Source organism: Nicotiana attenuata, unplaced genomic scaffold, assembly GCF_001879085.1.
Source record: "Nicotiana attenuata strain UT unplaced genomic scaffold, NIATTr2, whole genome shotgun sequence".
NCBI classification, from domain to species: domain Eukaryota; kingdom Viridiplantae; phylum Streptophyta; class Magnoliopsida; order Solanales; family Solanaceae; genus Nicotiana; species Nicotiana attenuata.
Window position 1 is genome coordinate 99,355 of NW_017670869.1, and position 24,274 is coordinate 123,628.

The window sequence follows — 24,274 nt, forward strand, 5'->3', positions numbered from 1 at the left end:
CCAGGCCATTTCCAGATGTGTCAAATACTGAAATTTTTGCCAAAAAAAATTTCAAGCGTTGGCAAGAACGTATTTTCTCACTGCTTGATGTCCATGGTGTTGCACATGCACTGCTGCATCCACAACCTAGTGCAGACGCTGATAATAAAATAGTGGAATCACGGCAACACGCCAACAAGGTATGCCGGCATACCATATTGCAAACTATTTCTAATAAACTGTTTGACGTGCATTGCAGTTATAAAGAAGCAAAAGCTATATAGGAAGCCTTAATTAAAAAAACTCACTGCTGAAGATGCTACAAAATAAAAATTTATAGTAGGAAAATTTTATCAGTGTCAGATGAGAGATGTTAAAGAGATGAACGTACAAATCAACGAATTTCAAAAAATTGTTAGAAGACTTGAAGGCCGAGGGGTTGTCTTTACCAGAGAAGTTTGGTGCTGGAGTGCTAATTGAGAAGCTGCCTGACTCATAGAGTGACTACAAAAATAACTTCAAGCACAAACAGAAAATTTCACCATTGAGGAAATTGTGACCCACATCCTAATTGAAGATTCCAAATAGAAAAGAATCTGCCAAAGCTAGGATGACAGCTCTTAAAGTAAAGCAGCAACAACAACCGCAAAAGGTACGAGAATAAGTCTCAAGGTTGCAAGCCTAAAAATCCAAACCTTAAAAGAAAAAAAAAGGCTCTTGTTTTGTTTGTGGTAAATCGGGCCATCATGCCTCACACTGCAGGTACAGACAAAGGAAAAACTAATACTCCTAAGGCTAACTTAGCCGAAGAAGGTGATATTATTGCAGCTGTCATTTCTCAAGTAAACATTGCAGCACATGCAAAAGAATGGGTGATAGACTCTGGGGCTACTCGGCACATTTGTGCAAATCGAGAAGCATTTTCCTCTTATACTCTTGTAGAGGATGATAGAGAAGAGGTCTACCTTGGAGACTCAAGTACTACCAAAGTCTTGGGTAAGGGTAAAGTTCTCCTGAAACTCACTTCGGGAAAAACTTTAGCCCTTGTTGATGTACTGCATGTTCCTACTATGAGGGAAAACTTGATCTCTATATCCTTGTTGGGAAGAGCCGGAGTGAAAGTGTCATTTGAATTTGATAAGATCATAATGACCAAAAATAATGTGTTTGTGGGAGTTGTACTTAATATTTCTGATGTTATCAATGGAAATGTATCTACTTATGCTTATATGGTTGAGTCTATTTCTATATGACATGCTAGACTAGGATATGTTAATGTCACATATATAAAGAAAATGCAGTCACTAGGATTAATATCTGGTTTTGACTTAAATAATATTAACAAGTATGAAATATGTGCTGAAGCTAAAGTACTAGAAAGACATGTTTTTTCGTAAATAGAGAAACTGGTTTGTTATCTTTAATTCACACTGATTTAGGCGACTTGAAGCAGACTATGACTAGATGTGGTAAAAGATATTATGTGACTTTTATTAATGATTTTTCTAGATATACTAAGTTGTATTTGCTTAGAAATAAAGATGATGCATTTAATGCTTTTATTTCTTATAAAACTGAGGTTGAAAATCAACTTAATAGAAAAATCAAGAGAATTAGATCAGATAGAGGTGGAGAATATTTATCTTTAAATGAATTTTGTGAAAATAATGGAATTATTCATGAAGTAAATCCGCCTTATTCACCTCAGTCAGATGGAGTAGCTGAAAGAAAAAATAGAACATTGAAAGAGATGATGAACTCTATGTTAGTTAGTTTTAATGCTCCTGATAATTTTTGGGGTGAAGCTATTTTATCTGCATGTCACTTACAAAATAGAATACCACATAGAAGAATAGGCAAAACTCCTTATGAATTGTGGAAGGGTTATAAACCTAATTTAAAATATTTAAAAGTGTGGGGGTGCCTTGCTAAAGTTCTTTTGCCTGAACCTAAAAAGATAAAAATAGGTTCTAAAACTGTTGATTGCATGCTTATTGGATACGCTGAACATAGTGCTGCATATAGATTCCTTGTTTTGAAAAGTGATGTGCTTGATTGCAATACTATAATTGAAACAAAGAATGCTGAGTTCTTTGAATATATTTATCCACTCTCTGATAGAATTTCTCATACACCTGTTGAAACAAATAGAGAAATTACCTCTAATGAGGAACTGAGAAGGAGTAAAAGGCCTAGGAAAGAATATTTTTCTTATGGAAATGATTTTCAGACTTTTCTTGTCGATAATGAACCATCAAATTATTTTGAAGCTATATCTTCTTCAGATGCTAAATATTGGAAAGAGACAATAAAAATTGAAATTGATTCTATTAAGAAAAATAATACATGGATTTAACTGATTTACCTCCTGGTGCAAAACCTATTGGTTGTAAATGGATTTTCAAAAGAAAATTTAGTCCTGATAGATCCTTAGATAAATATAAAGCTCAGTTAGTAGAAAAAGGATTTTCTCAAAAACAAAATATAGATTATTTTGATACATTTGCACCAGTGACTAGAATTTCTCCTATTCGAGTTTTAATCGCCTTAGCTTCAATTCGTAAGCTTTTTATCCACCAAATGGATGTGAAAACTGCTTTTCTAAATGGTGATTTAGAAGAAGAGATTTATATGGTTCAACCTGAAGGCTGTGTCATCCTGGACAAGAAAATAAAGTTTGTAAAGTAATTAAATCTCTTTATGGCCTTACATAAGCTCCTAAGCAGTGGTATAAGAAATTTGAGCAAGTCTTACTGAGAGACGATTTTTCTTCAGTTGAGGTGGATACATGTGTTTATACTAAAGTGGTAGACAATGATTATGTGATAATATGTCTGTATGTTGATGACATGCTTATATTTGGTATAAGTTTAAATATTGTGTAAAGTACTAAATTATTTCTGTCTGCTAATTTTGATATGAAAGATCTGGGTGAAGTAAATATGATATTGGGAGTTAAAGTTATAAGGAGTGAAGATGGCATAATGTTGTCACAAGAACATTATGTTGAGAGACTTCTTAAGAAGTTTGAATATTTTAATGTCACATCTCTGAGCACTCCTTTTGATGTTAACTCTAAGTTAAAAAAGAATAATGGTGACCCAGTTGCTCAGTCTAAATATGCTCAAATTATTGGGATTCTGATGCATTTAATGAATTTTACAAGGCCTAATATAGCCTATGCAGTGTGTAGACTGAGCATATATACTCATAATCCCAACAGAGAGCATTGGTCTGCATTAGATAGACTAATAAAATATTTGAGAGGAACCTTGAATTATGGTATCCTACATAATGGATTTCCTTCTACTTTAGAAGGGTACAGTGATGCAAACTGGATCTCTGATTCAGATGAGACAAAATCCACTAGTGGTCATGTATTCACCCTTGGTGGAGGTGCAATATCTTGGAAATCAGCTAAGCGGACGATCATTGCTAGATCGACTATGGAATCAGAGTTTGTAGCTCTGGGATTAGCTGGTTTTGAGGCTGAGTGGCTAAGAAACTTTTTAGCTAATATCCTTTTAATAAAGGACCTATTGCCTCCTGTGACTATACATTGTGATTGCCAGTCGGCAATAGCTATACCAAAGAATAAATCTTATAATTGTAAAAGTAGACACATGAAATTGAGACACGATGTCATAAAGCAACTGCTGAGAGATGGAATAATTTCCATTGATTATGTGAAGTCAGAAGTTAATTTGGCTGATCCTCTAACTAAACCTGTGGGAAGAAAATTAATTCTTCAAACCTCAAAAGAGATGGGGTTAAGGCTGACATATTGTCAATAGAGATGGTAACCCAACCTATGTGATTGGAGATCCCATGAAGTAGGTTCATATGGGTAATAATAAGTCGATATTGGCACTGAAGTACTAAAAGAGAGTGCTTGACTGCTACTAATTGAGAGGCTGAGTTATAACTCTTAATGAAATTCATAGTCCTTATGAATGGTGTATTTAAAAGCAGTATACACTTGATGAATTCACCTATATGANAAGTACAGAGCAGGAAATGACAAAGGAAAAACTAATACTCCTAAGGCTAACTTAGCCGAAGGAGGTGATATTATTGCAGCTGTCATTTCTCAAGTAAACATTGTAGCACATGCAAAAGAATGGGTGATAGACTCTGGGGCTACTCGGCACATTTGTGCAAATCGAGAAGCATTTTCCTCTTATACTCCTGTAAAGGATGATAGAGAAGAGGTCTACCTTGGAGACTCAAGTACTACCAAAGTCTTGGGTAAGGGTAAAGTTCTCCTGAAACTCACTTCGGGAAAAACTTTAGCCCTTGTTGATGTACTGCATGTTCCTACTATGAGAGAAAACTTGATCTCTGTATCCTTGTTGGGAAGAGCCAGAGTAAAAGTGTCATTTGAATCTGATAAGATCATAATGATCAAAAATAATGTATTTGTGGGAAAGGGCTATTGTAACCAAGGACTCTTTGTACTTAATATTTCTGATGTTATCAATGGAAACGTATCTACTTCTGCTTATATGGTTAACTCTATTTCTCTATGGCATGCTAGACTAGGACATGTTAATGTCACATATATAAAGAAAATGCAGTCACTAGGATTAATATCTGGTTTAGAATCAACTAATATTAACAAGTGTGAAATATGTGCTGAAGCTAAAAGTACTAGAAAGACATGTTTTTCCGTAAATAGAGAAACTGAATTGTTATCTTTAATTCACACTGATTTAGGCGACTTGAAGCAGACTATGACTAGAGGTCGTAAAAGATATTATGTGACTTTTATTGATGATTTTTCTAGATATACTAAGTTGTATTTGATTAGAAATAAAGATGATGCATTTAATGCTTTTATTTCTTATAAAACTGAGGTTGAAAATCAACTTAATAGAAAAATCAAGAGAATTAGATCAGATAGAGGTGGAGAATATTTATCTTTAAATGAATTTTGTGAAAATAATGGAATTATTCATGAAGTAACTCCGCCTTATTCACCTGAGTCAAATGGAGTAGCTGAAAGGAAAAATAGAACATTAAAAGAGATAATGAACTCTATGTTAGTTAGTTCTAATGCTCCTGATAATTTGTGGGGTGAAGCTATTTTATCTGCATGTCACTTACAAAATAGAATACCACATAGAAGAACTGGCAAAACTCCTTATGAATTGTGGAAGGGTTATAAACCTAATTTAAAATATTTAAAAGTGTGGGGGTGCCTTGCTAAAGTTCTTTTGCCTGAACCAAAAAAGAGAAAAATAGGTTCTAAAACTACTGATTGCATGCTTATTGGATATGCTGAATATAATGTTGCATATAGATTTCTTGTTTTAAAAAGTGATGTGCTTGATTGCAATACTATAATTGAGACAAAGAATGCAGAATTCTTTGAACATATTTTTCCACTATCTGATAAAATTTCTCATTCACCTGTTGAAACAAATAGTGAAATTACCTCTAATGAGGAACTGAGAAGCAGTAAAAGGCCTAGGAAAGAATATTTTTCTTATGGAAATGATTTTCAAACTTTTCTTGTCGATAATGAACCATCAAATTATTTTGAAGCTATATCTTCTTCAGATGCTAAATATTGGAAAGAGGCAATAAAAGTTGAAATTGATTCTATTAAGAAAAATAATACATGGATTTTAACTGATTTACCTCCTGGTGCAAAGCCTATTGGTTGTAAATGAGTTTCAAAAAGAAATTTAATCCTGATGGATCTTTAGATAAATATAAAGCTCGGTTAGTAGCAAAAGGTTTCTCTCAAAAACAAAATATAGATTATTTTGATACATTTGCACCAGTAACTAGAATTTCTTCTATTCGAATTTTAATTGCCTTAGCTTCAATCCGTAAGCTTTTTATCCACCAAATGGATGTGAAAACTGCTTTTCTAAATGGTGATTTAGAAGAAGAGATTTATATGGTTCAACCTGAAGGCTGTGTTATTCCTGGACAAGAAAATAAAGTTTGTAAATTAATTAAATCTTTTTATGGCCTTAAACAAGCTCCTAAGCAGTGGTATGAGAAATCTGAACAAGTCTTACTAAGAGACGATTTTTCTTCAGTTGAGGTGGATAAATGTGTTTATACTAAAGTGGTAGACAATGATTATGTGATAATATGTCTGTATGTTGATGACATGCTTATATTTGGTACAAGTTTAAATATTGTGCAAAGTACTAAATTATTTCTGTCTGCTAATTTTGATATGAAAGATCTGAGTGAAGTAAATATGATATTGGGAATTAAAGTTATACTGAGTAAAGATGGCATAATATTGTCACAAGAACATTATGTTGAGAGACTTCTTAAGAAGTTTGAATATTTTAATGTCACATCTGTGAGCACTCCTTTTGATGCTAACTCTAAGTTGAAAAAGAATAATGGTGACCCAGTTGCTCAGTCTAAATATGCTCAGATTATTGGGAGTCTGATGCATTTAATGAATTTTACAAGGCCTGATATAGCCTATGCAGTGTGTAGACTGAGCAGATATACTCATTATCGAAACAGAGAGCATTGGTCTGCATTAAATAGACTAATGAAATATTTGAGAGGAACCATGAATTATAATATCCTATATAGTGGATTTTCTTCTACTTTAGAAGGGTACAGTGATGCAAACTGGATCTCTGATTCAGATGAGACAAAATCCACTAGTGGATATGTATTCACCCTTGGTGGTGGTGCAATATCTTGGAAATCAGCTAAACAGACGATCATTGCTAGATCGACTATGGAATCAGAGTTTGTGGCTCTTGAGTTAGATGGTTCTGAGGCTGAGTGGCTAAGAAACTTCTTAGCTAACATCCCTTTAATAAAGGATGTATTGCCTCCTGTGTTTATACATTGTGATTGCCTGGCGGCAATAGCTATAGCAAAGAATAAATCTTATAATTGTAAAAGTAGACACATGAAATTGAGACACGATGTCATAAAGCAACTGCTGAGAGATGGAATAATTTCCATTGACTATGTGAAGTCAGAGATAAATTTGGCCAATCCTCTGACTAAACCCGTGGGAAGAAAATTAATTCTTCAAAACTCAAAAGAGATGGGGTTAAGGCCAATATGTTGTCAATAGAGATGGTAACCCAACCTATGTGATTGGAGATCCCATGAAGTAGGTTCATATGGGTAATAATAAGTCGATATTGGCACTGAAGTACTAAAAGAGAGTGCTTGACTGCTACTAATTGAGAGGCTGAGTTATAACTCTTAATGAAATTCATAGTCCTTATGAATGGTGTATTTAAAAGCAGTATACACTTGATGAATTCACCTATATGAGAGTGGAGTGGGCCACTCCTATGAGATTTTGGCCTAGTCTCTAGAGCTCTCATGAATAACCAGACACGCGCATGACCTATTGGGCGCAAAATTGCGTTAAACAGCAAAATTACCGGGGGTCAAAATATGATTGATAAAATCTCTGACTTATAATAAGAATTATTGGTTCATAGAAACATTACATTTTACCAGTAGTTCTGTGAGTTAAATTTTAATGGTATAAGTTTGGTTCATAGTCCAGAAGACACCAAACCTATTACATTTGGACCATACAAATCCAACAAGTTTATTTTTGGGTCTTTAAAATAGTGGGGGACTATGGCATATTTTAAAGGCTTTGGACAAGTGTCTTAGCCTTCTAGAAGGCTATGCCAAGTGGCAAACTTGATCAGCCACTTTCTCGCTATGCACAACAAATTTACGTGCAATTATAATTATAAATAACCATCATTTGGCTGCACAATCATCATCCCATCAGAAGTGCTTTTCTACTTAGCCTTCTTCTCTTTCTCTCTTAGCTTCTCTTATTTCTAATTTTTCTTATTAATTTTCTTTTTCCTATTCTCTTTTTAAATCTTGTTGGATTATTGTAATATAAATATTTTACTGATTCCTGTATCCTCCAAATAAAATAGAGGTAAGTTTGTTTAATCCTGGAGAAATATTTTACACTTCTAAAATAGTTTCTTAGGACAGTTCCAAGCACGACTCAAGCTAATTCGTGTATCTACTTACATAAGAATATTGAAACAGTGTTATTGAAATTCTTGCTCTCAAATACTATAATATTTTATTCTGCTTTTGTATGATGCATAATTCATTGACAGCAAAAAAATTGTATATTTCTTTTGTTTTGGATTAGAAGAATTATAAAGACATGTATTAGCAGTAGATGACAAGACTTCCAACTTCAACATGAAGGATACAGTCATTTCATTTAGTCTCATTTCCCTTACGAAGAAATCAAGTGCTAAGGGTTCAGATGGTGTTCACTTGCTCCCATATTACTCACTTTATAGAGAGGGTACTCATTGTGTGGTAAAAGTTAAAACTCTATATGGCTGGATCGTGCAGTAATTCATCTCCTTTTATGTTGAGAAATAAAACTATTAGAATGCAGGGGCAGTTTAGTCATTACACACTGAGTTAGTTAAATTTAGTTAAGGAGGTTTAATAGTTTGTTAAGATCATTTTAGTTAGTTAAGGTCACTTAGTTAGATTATATAAATGGTTCATTGTAACTCTTTTTGATTCAGATTATTGAGATGAATAATACCTAATTCATTCTATTTGCTCTTCCTCTCTCTCTCTCTCTCTCGTCTCTTTCAATCATCTTCTTCCTAATTTCTGCTTATTCTCTTCTCTGTCATCTTCTTCTTGTTCTATACAAATTGTCACTTAGTTAATAAAGATTTCATGGTATCAGAGCTCATGCTCGAAGAATTTCGAAGCTAAACTTCAATCTATGAAAAATTCAGAAAAGTTCTTGAGCTAAAAGTTCAATTCGAAGAGCAGCCAAGAATCAAGGAAAAAATTCAAAGAAATGAGTTCTAATAGATATCCAGTGGGTAATTGATTTGCCGATGGTATACATGCAAACAATCCAGTGAATGGAGGAACTACGATTGCCGGAGTTCACTATAACCATCCTCTGTTCTTGTCGCCGGCAGATGTAAGTGGTATTCAAATTATCTCATTTCAGTTGACTGGGATTGAAAATTATTCAATTTGACAAAGATCTATGCGTGTTGCTCTGTTGGGTAGAAATAAATTAGGCCTAGTAGATGGAAGGTGCAAGAAAGAGGTCTTTCCAATAACAATGCGGAACCATTGGGAACGTGTTAATGCAATAGTCTTGTCTTGGATTATGAATTCTGTGTCTAAAGGTTTGTTAGGAGGAATCATGTATGCCTCTAGTGCTAGTGTGGGATGATCTTTCTGAGAGATTTAACAAAATTGATGGCACACGATCTTTCTATCTTCATAGAGAAATTGCAAATCTGAGTCAAGGAGCATTATTTGTTTCTGTGTATTTCTCCAAACTCAAGGATATGTGGGAAGAGTTTGAAGCATTAGTGCCTTCTCCAGGCTGTGATTGTCCTAAGTCTAGAGATTTTATTGTGTATCTGCAGAAACTTAAATTATACCAGTTTTTGATGGGGTTAAATGAGTCGTATTCTCAAGCTAGGGGTCAGATTCTTATGAGAAGTCCACTCACAGTTAATCATGCTTATGCTATAATTGTTAGTGATGAAAGCCAAAAATCAATGGCTGCAAATGCTGGGATTTTGGGTTCAAATCCAAGTACAAATGCAGGAATGTATGATACTGCATTATACACAAGAACTACTGAGAAATTCAAGAAAAGTTATAATTTGTTCTGTGATTACTGCAAGTTTAAAGGTCATAGAAAGGAAAACTGCTACAAATTGGTAGGATATCCTCCTGTTTTTAAGACAAAGGAGAGAAAAGGATCTGGAAATAATGCTGCTTATAATGTAATTTCTGATCAACTGGGAAACAATGAAACAAATGAGAACAATTCTGTGAATGGAAATGAAAGAAAATCTACAGATCAAATGTTGCAAACAGTGCTGGTTTGAATCAGTTAGGGAACCTTGGTACATGTACTCTTAGTAGAGAGCAATATGATCAAATCCTGCAGCTGCTCAATAAAATGCCTTCTGTCAGTTCAGAAAAAAAATCTTCAGCAAATATAGCAGGTATATGTAATGCCTTAATAGCTACTAAATCTGCAAAATGGATAACCGAAACAGGTGCTACTAATCATATGGTAGCAGATATAAATTTGATAGACAGTTCTACTGTCAAGCAAACTCAGTATCCTAAGAAATTATATATGCCAAATGGTGATCCGGCTTATGTTACACACACTGGTACTAGCAGGTTATCAAACAGTATACCAATATCAAATGTGTTTCATATACCTCAGTTTAAATATAACTTACTTTCTGTTACTAAACTAACAAATGAATTACAGTGCTCAGCCACTTCTTTCCTGATTTCTATATTTTTCAGGAACTCTTCAGTGGAAAAATGAAGAGGATTGATAGAGAAGATTGTGAATTGTACATCTTTGAATGTTCAGACAGCATAAGGAAAGAAGATGTTATGTTAGCTGCCAGAAGTGGAGATAATCAAGTTTAAATATAATAGATGGAGATTTGTGGCACAAGAGATTTGGTCATGTCTCTACTAAAGTTCTAAATAAAATCATTCATGTAAAGACAGATATCATATCTAGCAAGTTAAATAAGTGCACAGTCTGTCCATGTGCAAAACAGACAAGAGTTCCATTTCCTACAAGTAGTATAAAAATAACTGAGTGCTTTGCTTTAGTTCATATGGATTTATCCACTGGTACTATAGTGGAGAAATCATCCACTATTGTGAAGAAGTACTTATAGGATTGCCACTCATGATGGAAATAAGTACTTCTTCACAATAGTGGATGATTTCTCCAAAATGACTTGGGTGTTTCTGCTTAAGTTGAAATCAGATGTGTGTACTATTCTACAACCTTTCTTTACATATATAAAAACTTAGTATGATAAGAATGTAAGAGTTATAAGAACTAACAATGGAACTGAGTTTCTAAACTCTGTCTGCAGTAGTCTATTTCAAACTCTAGGAATTGTTAATCAAAGAACTTGTGCTTATACTCCCCAACATAATGGGGTAGCAGAAAGAAAGCACAGGTATATCCTAGAGGTCACAAGAGCCATCAGGTTTCAAGCTGGCACACCAATTAAATTTTGGGGAAAATGTGTTCTAGCAATTGTATATCTTATAAATAGAGTTCCAAGTTCTATGATTAACAATAAAACTCCTTATGAAAGGCTACATCACAAGCAACCTACATATCAACATTTAAAGGTCCTTGGTTGTATGTGCTATGCTAAGGTTATAAATCAAGATAATAAACTGATGACTAGAACAAAACTGGCAGTTCACATGGGCTATTTAGAAGTTCAAAAAGGATATGTGTTATATGATCTAACAGAGAAATTATTTTTTGTTAACAGGGATGTGATCTTTAAAGAAGATGTATTCCCATTCAAATATCAAAAGACAAGCAGTCAACCTATATTTGTAAATCAAATGCCAGTTTAACTACAACATAGCTGGTATTTAGAATCTCAATAAAGGCAAACTCCAAACTATTCAGAACATCAAGAGTACTTAGAGTAAATGAAAGTAACATAGAAAGCTCATATTCTCCTACTAATACAAATATGGAAATGTCAATTGATCCAATGGATTATATACATTAGGCAGATGATGATGCTTCACTAGAACTACAACAACAAAGTACTGATAGCTCACTACCAAATGCAGTTCAGCAGATAAATGATCAGACACAAAGTCTTCCCATTATGAATGCAGAATAACCAGAATACAGAAGATCTAGTAGAGACAAACATCCTCCAATTTGGATGAAAGACTTTGTGTCTCTAAATGTTCATCAGGATATTCCATATGCTATTTCAAGGTACATTTCTTGATCAAATTTCTTCTACATATCAAGAATACATAGCAGCAACTTCTGTAGAGACAGAACCCTCATCTTATACAGAAGCTATCAGAGATCCTAGATGGATAGAGGCAATGAAGACTGAAATTGATGCTTTGCAAACAAACCATACTTAAGACATTGTATCATTACCTGAAGGGAAAGTACCTATTGGATACATATGGATATACAAAATCAAATACAAATCAACAGGCGAAATTGAAAAGTTTAAGGCAAGGCTAGTTGCAAAGGGATATAGCCAAAAGGAAGGTATTGACCATCAAGAAACTTTCTCTCCTGTGGTTAAGATGAAAACAGTTAGAACAGTCCTAGCTATTGCTGCTGCAAAAAACTGGAACATACACCAAATGGATGTCTACAATGCTTTTATTCGAGGTGACTTGTATGATGAAATCTACATAGAACTACCATAGGGATTTAAGAGTTAGGGGGAGAATAAACCTGTATGCAGACTCATTAAATTCCTATATGGGCTGAAACAAGCCCCTAGACAGCGGAATGCAAAGCTAACTGAAGCACTCTTGAATAATCAGTTTCAACAAAGTCAATTTGATCATTATTTGTCCATCAGAAGAACCTTAGAAGGGATTACTATTGTATTAGTCTATGTAGATGATATGTTAATAACAGGGGATAGCCTAAAACTGATAGTTGAAACAAAAACTATACTACAACAAATATTCAAAATGAAAGATCTGGGAGACTTAAAATACTTTCTGGGCATAGAGTTTGCTAGATCCAAACAAGGTATACTAATGCATCAAAGGAAATATGCATTAGAACTCATATCAGAAGTTGGATTGTCAGCTGCTAAGCCTGCTATTACTCCACTAGACACATACATCAAACTGACAACAAAGGAATTTGATGATCACTATAACAAGACAAAGCATTCTGGAAGTGAACAACTAGCAGATCAGAAGGCTCACCAAAGGCTAGTGGAAAACCTTCTCTACTTAACTATGACCCGACCAGATATATCATTCAGTGTTCCAACATTTAGTCAATTTCTTCAACAACCAAAAAGATCTCATATGGAGGCAGCATTAAGGGTTGCCAGATATATCAAAAATCAACCAGGTCAAGGCATTTTATTAAGCAACAACAACAACAACAACAACATAGTGGCCTATTGTGATGCTGACTGGGCTGCATGCCCATATACTAGAAGATCTGTAACTGGCTATCTGAATAAACTTGGCAATTCACTAGTCTCTTGGAAGTCTAAGAAGCAAACAACTATATCTAGAAGCTCTGCTGAAGCTGAATACAAAAGTATTCTAGCTACTATTTGCTGAAATAGTTTGGCTACAAGGACTACTTAAAGAAATTGGAATAGAATTCAATCTTCCAATTGACATCTACAGTGACAGCAAGGCTGCAATGCAGATTGCAGCTAATCTAGTGTATCATGAACGTACTAAGCACATTGAGATAGATTGTCACTTTATAAGGGAAAAAATCACAAAAGGTTTGATAACTACTAAGTACATCATCACCAAAGATCAACCAGCAGATTTACTTACTAAGGGGCTATGTAAAGTTCAACACAACGACCTAAGTTCCAAGCTAGGAGTTTACTATATATTTACACTACCTAGCTTGAGGGGGAGTGCTGAGAAATAAAACTGTTGGAATGCATGGGCAGTTTAGTCATTACACACTGAGTTAGTTAAAGTTAGTTAAGGAGGTTTAGTAGTTTGTTAGGATCATTTTAGTTAGTTAAGCTCACTTAGTTAGATTATATAAATGGTTCATTGTAACTCATTTTGATTCAGATTATTGAGATGAATAATACCTAATTCATTTTATTTGCTCTTCCTCTCTCTCTTTCGTCTCTTTCAATCATCTTCTTCCTCATTTCTCCTTATTCTCTTCTCTGTGATCTTCTTCTTGTTTTATACAAATTGTCACTTAGTTAATAAAGATTTCATCTTATATTCTTCCAAGATGGATGTCGGGTCTAACCCATTTAAGCCATGTCGCTGTGAATGATGTTGAGCCCGTGGGTCTTCTTTGCGCTTATTACTAAAAATTAGGTCGGATTGGACTTTTCAGAACCATCGTTTATATTTTCATTCTGTTAAGAAACTTTTGATAAAATAGCTTTGGTGTTAAAATTTTGAAGTCGCTGCCATATTTTCCTATATGAAAAACTCTAACAATTGCATCTTTTGTGGTAAATCCTGGTGATCATCATATAAAAAAATTTGGCGACCATGGTTTATGACAAATTTGGTGATCAACGTATGAATATTCTAGTGATATGTTTTTGCGGCAAATCCCGATAATTATATAAAAAAATTGCAATTGTCAGGAGCGCTTCCCATAATTCTGGGAAAGACTATTTTCCCAAGACTTTTCTTATCGGGGTCAAAACAAATAATACCGAATTATCCTAATTTTATCATTCCCTTGCCTATGTCTTCGTAAAATTTTCATGTGGCACCCAATGTTGTCTGTCACGAACCAATTCCATTATAGGCTGTGATTGCGCCCAACATCGTTGTCGGGTAAGCCAACACTGATCAACTAGTGGTTTCCTGTTTAAGTAAATTATTAAGTAGTAACATTTTCTTATTTGTTAAAAAGATTTAGAAATTTGCAAGTGTAACATAAGTAAGCGGAAGCATTAAGTACTAATCGAAAACGTGTAAACAAACCCAAAATCATAAGTCTACTAGTGTGTGTGCCAAGACCTGGTGTCACAAGTGTGTGAGCTATCTAGTAGAATATACAAAAGAATGCTAGCCTACTGTCTAAAGGGAAATAGACAGAAAAATAAAACATAAGGAAGACTCCAGCTGCTGCAGAACGACTCGAATGGCAGCTCACCGCGAAGTCTCGAAGTGGGGATCAACTACGTGCGCCGGACGGTGTAACTAGATGCACTACCTCAGATCCTGTACAGTTAAGTACAGAAATGTAGTATGAGTACATAAACAACATGTACCCAGTAAGTATCCAGTCTAACCTCGAAGAAGTAGTGATGAGAGGTCGACTTTGACACTTACAATGGGCTAAAAATAATATAATCAAAGTATTATGCTAGGCATGGATTTCATGAATAATACTGAAAACTCAATAAAAGAAAATAATAAGTTCTTCTTTCACAAATATAAATTTCAAATTTAGTAATATCACTAAACAGCTTACATTTCAAGACATTTAAGCAATTTCAATCATGGAGAGTTCCAAAGAATTATCATGCGCAAATTATGCCAAGGTCGTACGGCCCGTTCCAACATAATATATAAATTGTGCACTGCCGAAGGGTCAAACTACGCGAACCATAGATGCATAATTGCAAATTTACAGTCAAGTATTCCATTAATCTTTAAGCAAGTGAACTTAACCTTTTACACTTCTTTTATGAAATTTCTGATTTGGCTCAAGTAATTAAATTAGAAATTAAGGGCGCAAACATTTGAAATAAAGCATGATATGGGTCCTAAACTAACCGGACAATAGCATATTTGTAGCTACATACGGACTCTCGTCACCCCGTACGTACGTAGCCCGCCACAAATAGGTACACATATTATTTAATTCGCTTGTGAGGTTGATTCCCTCTTACAAGGTTATAAAGGAGACTTAACTCGTCTTAAAGCCTACTTCTCAATTCAAGAATGCACTCAAACCTCCAAATTCGATGCCAAATGACTCGAAACTAGTCAAATATTACATAAACTAATCAATTTATGCTCAAAATTTTATATCTCCACTATTAAAGTGATTACCCACTCCAAATTGAAAGATTCCTAAAATTCATCCACGGGTCCACGAGCCCGGATTTCGAAAATTTTCGAAAAAAGTTGTTACTCATAGCCTTAGGAAGATAAATATAATTTTAACTAAGTTCCATAACCAATTTTGTGGTCAAATCTCATTTTTATCAAAAACCTAGGTTTTCATCTAAACCCTTGATTTTCACTAATCTTTACATATTAATCTACCCATAATCGATGTATTTAACTCATGTTGTGTAGAAATTACTTACCTCAAAGTGCTAGGTGAAAACCCTCTTCCAAAACCTCCAAAAATCGCCTAAGAGATGAAGTGAAATGATATAAATGGCCTAAGTCCCGCATTAAAAGAGCTAGACACAGCCCTCCGGTGTCGCATTTGTGACACCAGGTTCGCAAATGCGACAAAAGCCTCGCAAATGCGAAGCTTGGGCTTTAGCTGCTGGGGTCACAAAAGTGACCAAAGAGTCGCAAATACAACCTCTGTTGGGATCGCAAATGCGGCATAAGTGTCGCAAATGCGAACACTGCCTGGGTCGGGCTCCTTTGCAATTGCGAAGCCCTCATTGCAAATGCGAGGTTTGCATTTGCGAACAATCTCTCGCATTTGCGAGAGCTGTAGCTATTGCCAAGGAACACCAGAATCTGGTGTGTTTTTTCACCCCCTTCCGAACATCCGAAACTCACCCGAGCCCTCGGGGCTCCACACCAAATACACACATAAGTCTAACAACATCATACAAACTTGATCGAGCGATCGGAACACTGAAATAGCATCAAAAAGCACGAATTGGATGCCAAAACGCATGAATTTACTCATGAAATCCAAAAACTTCTAAAACACTTCCGCGCGTCCGATTCCTATCAAATCAACTCGGAATGACGCCAAACTTTGCGTGTAAGTCTTAAATGAAATTACGGACCTACTCCAACTTTCGGAACTGAAATTCACACCAGATATCAAAAAGTCCACCCTCGGTCAAAATTTCCAAAAACTTCAAGTTCTAACTTTCGCCAAATGACTCCAAAACGACCTACGGACCTCCGAATCCACTTCCAGATGCGCTTCTAAGTCCAAAATCATCATACGGAGTTATTCCAAGGCTCGGAATCCCAAAACGGATGCCTAGAATGTAAAATTCCATTTTAACCCAAACTTATGAAATTTGCTCAAAATGCCGACTTTCACTATTAGGCACCGAAATGACCCTCGGGTCATCTGAATCACGATCCGAACATATACCCAAGTCCGAAATCATCATAAAAACCCATTGGAATCGTCAAATCCCGATTCCGAGGTCGTTTACTCCAAATATTGACCGAAGTCAAACCTAGCCTTTTTAAGCCAACTTAAGGAACCAAATGTTTCGATTTCAACCCGAACTCTTCCTAATCCAGAATTAACCATCCCTGCAAGTCATAAATCGATAAAAGCAAGTACGAAAAGTCTTATTTAGGGGAACGGGGTTCTAGAAAGCAAAACGACCGGTCAGATTGTTATATTGTGCCACTCATTGAATTTGTACCCTGTTAAAAAAAATTAACCGATACGTAATTTAGGAGTAACTTCACATACATACACTTAGTTCTTCTTCTTCTTCTTCTTCTTCTTCTTCTTAGTTGCAAAATAATTTTGTTAAATTTATTATTGTTTGACAATTTGATGATTGGGGTTTGTGTGTTTTATGATATTTAAAAGTTATATTTCAAATTTGAGGAGTAGATTTGAGCGATGAATCGTGTGTTGGATTGTTGAAATAATGAGTTTATGTTTCAGAACTTAAGATTCGAAATCTGAAGTTGCATTGAAAAGATTGAACTACTTAAAATTAGAATTTATAAAGTTGCATTTGAAGGATAGAAGAACTTTCGATTTCATTTTTAAGTTGCATTAAAGTGATTGAAATACTTAAGATTCGAATTTCTAAGTTGTATTTGAAAGATAAAAAAATTCATACTTGATTTCTGAAGTTGCATTGAAGAGATTTTTCAGATTCGAATGGGTATACTTTGCAAAATATTATACAATGCGGATAGAACTTCAATGATGGCCCCAGAATGGATATATATGAAAATGTCTTTATGCCCTCTAATTATGGTCCAACTTTATAATGTTTTGATTAAATTTAAACAAGTAAAAGAAAGGTCCATTTTGTTTTTGGTCCAAGCTCATGTCTAGAATTTAGTATTCACATATTATATAAACAATTAAAAATTTTAGGCGAAATATATAAACTGCCCCTTTAAGTTATCCTCAACGATCAGCCATACACCCTAACTAAGCCAATGATCAACTAAACACCGCAGGTGTCTATTAAGACCGTCAACTAAACACCCACGCATGACTTGGCATATCGCGTGTCGCACACTCATGTAGCAGCACGTTGCCTCAAATTTTAACCCATTTCCAGTGGTAGTAAATGGGTGAAATTCCTAATCTTTTTCTTGGTCTAATTTTATACCCAAATTGAGAAACCTAATTACCACTTCCTCTTCAACAATCCTAGTCTTTCTTATTTATTTCTTCACCGTCTCTCTTTTCACCATTAAAACGAAACCTGCAAACACAAAGCATTCATCTTTCTTCTTCTTATCTTCTTCTTCGATTTTTTTCTTCCGGGTTCTTTTCATGAATGCACCATAGCCCCCTATAAATAAAAATTTATATATATCCATTAAATATAAAAACTCCACCTTCAAAATCATTCTATTACTGTATTGCACTGCTCTTCAATGCCATAAATACCAAAAAGGCAAGAAATTTTAATAACAAGTCAAATTTATGCAATTTCGAAGGTGGAGCAAATTAAGTTTTGAAGGAGCCTTTCTGGGTGAGTTCTTGAGGGTAGGTTGGCTTCCTTTCCGAATCGTTGAGCTTTCTTGATTTATTTGTAATCTGATGAATCTATGGTTGTGGGATGAAGATCGGGTGGATCTATGACAGTGGGGAGTGATAAAATGGTTGTATATGGATAATCAAAACTAGGGAAGCTGATGATTTTAGAGAGAATGAGGGGAGTGTTGGTTTTCATAGGAAAATGATGGCCGAATTGGATGGTTCTGTGTGGTTTATGGGTGATAAAGGAAAAAAGAGTTTTTTTTTTTCTTTAAGTGTATTTCTTTGTTAATTACAAATGTCAATTTTTTTATTACAAATTACACGTGTCATTGTTTATTTGGTTCATTTGAAACGTCAATGGCAAGTGTAACTCACGCATCCGGTCTGCTACACTCGGGTATCTATTGATTTACTTAACCGTCACTTGAAGTGTTTAAATGATAAAAGGGCCAATTGAGGTGTCTGGCTAATCGTTGAGGACAACTTAAATAGGCGATTTATATTATTTATAGCCGATTTTTATATTTCTATTGCAAAATATAAATATATACAATGATCCCTCAACATTTCCCTCAACCCTCTCTCTTCTCCCTCAATTCTCTCTCCCTTTCCCTCTCTCTTCGTCGAGGCCGCCGTCTTCTCCGGCGACTCACCGCCATGGCCAGATCTGTTCAGATTTCCAGTGACTTTGCTTTAGATTTTCTTCTTCTTCGACAACTTTTTTCCAGATTTTCAAAAGCTCAATCCGTAGCCATGGCAAGATCTGTTATCCTACTCCATCTTCGCTTCCACCATCGGGAGTCTGCCATCTCTATGCACTACCACACCACCACCACAACTCACCTTTGCCCAAACCTTGCTCAGTAGCAACCAATTCAGCCCATACTCCACCACTTGCCAACAAACACACTCTCAACTAGATTTAACGGATAAATCCACCATAAATGATCTACACAACGGCACCTTCTTACCACTTACCTCCGCTGATAAGTCAAGATTATATTTACCTTGGAAATATTCAGTTATAGTTAAGGTATATGGCCGGAAAGTGGGCCATCAAACACTACGCACAAAACTCACAACACTATGGAAACCAATGGAGGAACTACCCCTAATCGATCTAGGGTGTGATTTCTACTTAGTGAAATTCCAAAAGGAAGAAAACATGTTCACTGCCTTACATAATGGCCCTTGGTTTGTACTTAATAACTTTGTTTCCGTCCGCAAATGGGAACCCAAATTCATAGCTTCCAACACACAACTAACATACACCGCCATTTGGTTAAGACTCCCTGAATTACCTACGGAGTTCTATGATCTAGAAATACTTCAACGTGTTGGGGAAAAGATTGGGTCACTACTCAAAGTCGATACCTGCACGTCAGCAACTACACGGGGTCGCTATGCAAGAATATGTATTGAAGTCCCGTTAGAAATGCCTCTTAAAACCCATATCTATATTGGATCCCATAAACAACAACTAGTATACGAAGGGTTCAATATGTTATGTATTGCATGTGGTAAACTTGAACACAGAAAGAACCTTTGTTCGTCCCCCTCCAATCTGATAACATCCACCCCCACAACTATGCACACACCATTACCAAATATGCCTTCAACCTCACAAAGCTCCAATCCTAACACCACCCAAGCTATCCATCCACACTCCAAAATAATAACCAACGACCGGAAAACAGTCACTTTTCCCACCAAAAACCGTTCAAGAGCAAAATCGCCAAACTCAACAAATGTCCAATCCTACAACTCCAACAATGGCGGCGTGGGACCCACATCTATGTTTTCTAACTCTAATTCTAGTATTTCCCTTGTTGGTAAACACCTACACCCTAAGAAATCTCAAATTAACACTAATCCTAGATCTGAAACTTCTCGATTTTGGATCCATGGCAATTGAGTACAGATACAAATACAATGATACAAATACTCTTTGCTATTGAGTCGCATACAATGATACAAATACATTAAATTTTGTAGAAATATACTTAAATATATTGTATTATGTACAGATATATATTATTTTTTTGCGTGTATTTATGTATTCCGAAGGTTATTTTTTGTGGCAGATCTCTGTATTTTTAAATTTTTTGTTATTTGAATACAACCGTATTAAATACAGTAAATTGAATACATTATAAAAGCAGTTACGAATGAATATAGTGAATTAAATATAGTCGAATATTAAATTTTTATTATTTTTTATTATTTAAATACAGTCGAATTGAATACAATATGAAATAGTTAAAGAATAATAGTGTATACAGACAAATTGAATAGAGTGGTATACACCATATTTCTTGATTTTTTGTTGTTTGAATACGCATGATTCAATATAGTGAAATTGAATACAATATAAAATATACAGAAAAGGTCATATATGCCAGTGAACTATACAAAATTTGTAGACATTTGCCCGTCATTAAAAAGTGGACTCACATATGCCCTTGTCGTGTATAAGTGGCTTACATATGCCTTTGCCGTGTATAAGGTGGCTCACATATGCCATTTTTTTAACGGGCCTCACTAATAATATATTTAGCACCAGATTTTGACACGTGTCACAATTTGGTGCATTCCATCTATACCCTAATTTAAATAATAAATCAACCCGACCCATCACCCTTATTTTATTAAACCGATCTGACCCAATACCCTACAATAAGCCCCAATTGTATTTTATTACACCACTTTCTCACCTCTGATTTCTTCACCCAGTACCCTACAATAAGCCCTAATCATATATTATTACACCACTCTCTCACCTCTGCTTTCTTCTCCCAAATACTCATCTCACCATAGCTGATGGGTCAATACAAAGTGAACTCATTATTTGAAAAGTGAGCTCATTTCAACTGGTTTTTAGCTACAGAATGGTTTAAAACCCTGATTGATTGTTTATCGGGACTTAAAAATCCAGCTTTCCTATTGGAGTTCAACAGTAGGATATTGATCTTTTCTTTGCAATTTTTTTTGTTTTCCAGTGATTTTTACCATTGGCGCGTATTGCATCAATGACAGAAGGAAGTAAATTCTGTTTTCTCTTAGATTCCACTTTCCTGTTGTTGGCTGTTGTTGTTAAAGTGACGTTGGCTCAAAATTCTGCACATGGTGATGATATTCTGTTGAACTATGGAGGTCCTAACGGTATTGAAGACGTTGATGGTCGAAAATGTGGTTCAAACGTTGGGTCAACATATTCGAAGGGTAGTAAGTCGTGGGGTAATATAATAGGATTGGGGTTTATTATAGGGTACTGAGTCGGGTCGGTTTAGTAAAATAAGGGTGATGGGTCGGGTTGATTTATTATTTAAATTAGGGTATAGATTTATTTTTGAGACCTCAATTGTCATTAGACCGTTATTGAGTTTCTCGTTTTCTCTCTCCTCGACCTCAATTGTCGACTGTTATTTTGCCGGCGAACCCTCCGGTGATGGCGACCAGGTAAGTGACCCCGACCCCCCCACCCTCTCCTCTCTCTATTCTCTCACTCCTCCCTTATCTCTTGCCCTCCTCCCCACCCCTACCCCCCCCCTCCTTCACTTTATCTTTTTCCCTCCCTTTTAACCCTAGCAGCAGCCATTTTTTCGGCGACTTGTCCCCGGGCTGGCCTGTCTCACCTTTCTTCTTCTTTTAGTCCGGTTGCAGCCCAACCCCCTCCCCTGTGCTTATTTTCTCCTTCTTTCTTCTTCTTTCTCTACCCGCTGTGTCTCTGCCCCACCGCTGTTCTTCGATGATATCCGTGTTCACCAGTGGAGGCGGTGACAACCCGGCATTTCCTTTATTTTTCTTGGTCCCGTGGTGTGTTTTTCGTGTTCCAGTTTTCTTCTTTGAATTTTCTTTCTTCTTTTGTCTTCCTTTATATATGTTGTACATATTTGATTATATGTTTCAGATCTATTAACCTGAGCACGGATCTTATTTTCTCGTCAATTTTTTGCCTTTCGTGAATTTGTTTAATCTCTATTTTGTTAAATAAATTGATCCGGTCGGTTGAAAATTACCTATACCTATATTTTAGTTACTTTAATAATCTGTTCCTTTGCTCTTCTGTTGCTGACTTGAGGGATTGTACGCTTTTGAGTTTTTACCGCTGCAATTTTGTCGGATTTGTGGATGGTTAATGATAAAGTTGGTGGCTTTTTGCAGATTACGTTAATTTCTTATTGTGAAATACTGTATTGCTTGTTAATTTGGTGTTGGAAATTAAATTAATATGTGTGTTGTGTAGTTCTCTGCTTTTTCCCTACATTTCCCCTGCTACTATCGGGGCTACACCAGTGGTAGCAGTGAAAGCCCCTTTTTGGGTTTTGGGTCGTGGTATTTTTTGTGTTTTCAAGGAAATTCTTGAAGTGTTGGAGACAAGTTGGGCGCACAAGCAATAGCAGAGGAGAGCAGCCTGGGCGAGTGTCAGCAAAGGGCGGTGGGAAGCGGGGCATGAGCGTACAACTACATCGAGTACAACAAATCAATCACAAGTTTTGTTCTCGGGAGTTGGTACCTCCCGTTTTACTGTTTCCCTTTTGGTGTTAGATAAATTGATGTTAAAATAGTTCGCAATAGTTCAATCATTCAACTAGTGTGCTAGTAGTCACTTGTTTCCTTCTAGCTTATTTTGTTGTCCGTTGTGCACTAGCGAGTCTTCTTTAGATTGTCGTAGGCGTAGTGGATATAGTCTGGGATGATAGAATAAGGGCGTGTCCTCGGGTGGGACAGAGTGTGGGCGGGGGTCAGGGGGCGGGACGGGAGGCATGGGAGGTAGAGGGGCTAACAGAGCCTATAGGTTGAGAATCGGGTCATGGAACATAGGTTCACTAACGAGTAAGTCTATAGAGTTGGCGAAGATCCTTCAGAAGAGGAAGATTAATATAGCGTGTGTCCAGGAGACTAGGTGGGCTGGATCGAGGGCAAAAAACGCGAATGGGTATAAGTTGTGGTACTCTGGAGTCCTGTGGGGTAAGAATGGAGTGGGTATCCTGGTAGATAGCCATCTTAGAGAGTCGGTGGTAGAGGTCAGGCGAGTGAATAGATTAATGACTATTAAGTTGGTGGTGAGGGAGTGTACTTTAAATGTCGTTAGCGCGTACGCGCCGCAAGCAGGCTTGGATGAGGAGATTAAAAGGCGCTTTTGGGAGGGGTTGGATGAGATCGTTCATAGTATTCCGCCTTCCGAGAGGTTATTCATGGGAGGAGATTTCAATGGTCATATTGGGTCGTCTGCAGGTGGTTATACTGAGGTGCATGGCGGCTTCGGTTTCGGGGAGCGGAACGGAGGGTGCACTTTGCTGTTGGACTTTGCCAAGGCATTCGATCTAGTAATTGCGAACTCAAGTTTTTCGAAGAGGGAGGAGCATTTGGTTACTTACCAAAGTTCGGTGGCGAAGACTCAGATTGACTATCTCCTCCTCAGGAAATACGACAGAAGGTTGTGCGAGGATTGCAAGGTTATCCCAAGTGAAACCCTCGTAACGCAGCATAGGCTTTTGGTGATGGACAATGGTATTATGATAAGGAGGAAGAAGAGGCCAGTATGAGACCGTCTGAGGATTAGGTGGGGTGCCTTGACTAAGGATAAAGTTCAGGAGTTGGAAGGAAGGTTATCGGCAATGGGAGCTTGAAGAAGTAGTGGGGACGCAAACACTATGTGGTCGACGACGGCGGACTGTATAAGGAAGGTGGCGAGAGAGGTGTTAGGGATATCTTCGGGCCGCATCGGTGGCCACAAAAGAGACTGGTGGTGGAATGCAGTTGTCCAAGGTAAAGTGGAAGCAAAGAAGGAGGCTTACCTGCGGTTAGTAGGGAGCACTGGTGAGGAGGAGAGGAGAGCGAACAGTGAGAGGTATAAGGTAGCTAAGAAGGAGG

At 36.3% G+C, this 24,274-nt stretch overlaps 1 protein-coding gene across 1 annotated transcript; it reads left to right on the plus strand.

Moving 5' to 3' along the window:
- Positions 1-23,163: 23,163 nt before the first annotated feature.
- LOC109244058 (craniofacial development protein 2-like) lies at positions 23,164-23,946 on the plus strand. The gene has a single exon (XM_019411087.1). It carries the CDS (start codon positions 23,164-23,166, stop codon positions 23,944-23,946), a length of 783 nt encoding a protein of 260 aa, XP_019266632.1.
- Positions 23,947-24,274: the final 328 nt, after the last annotated feature.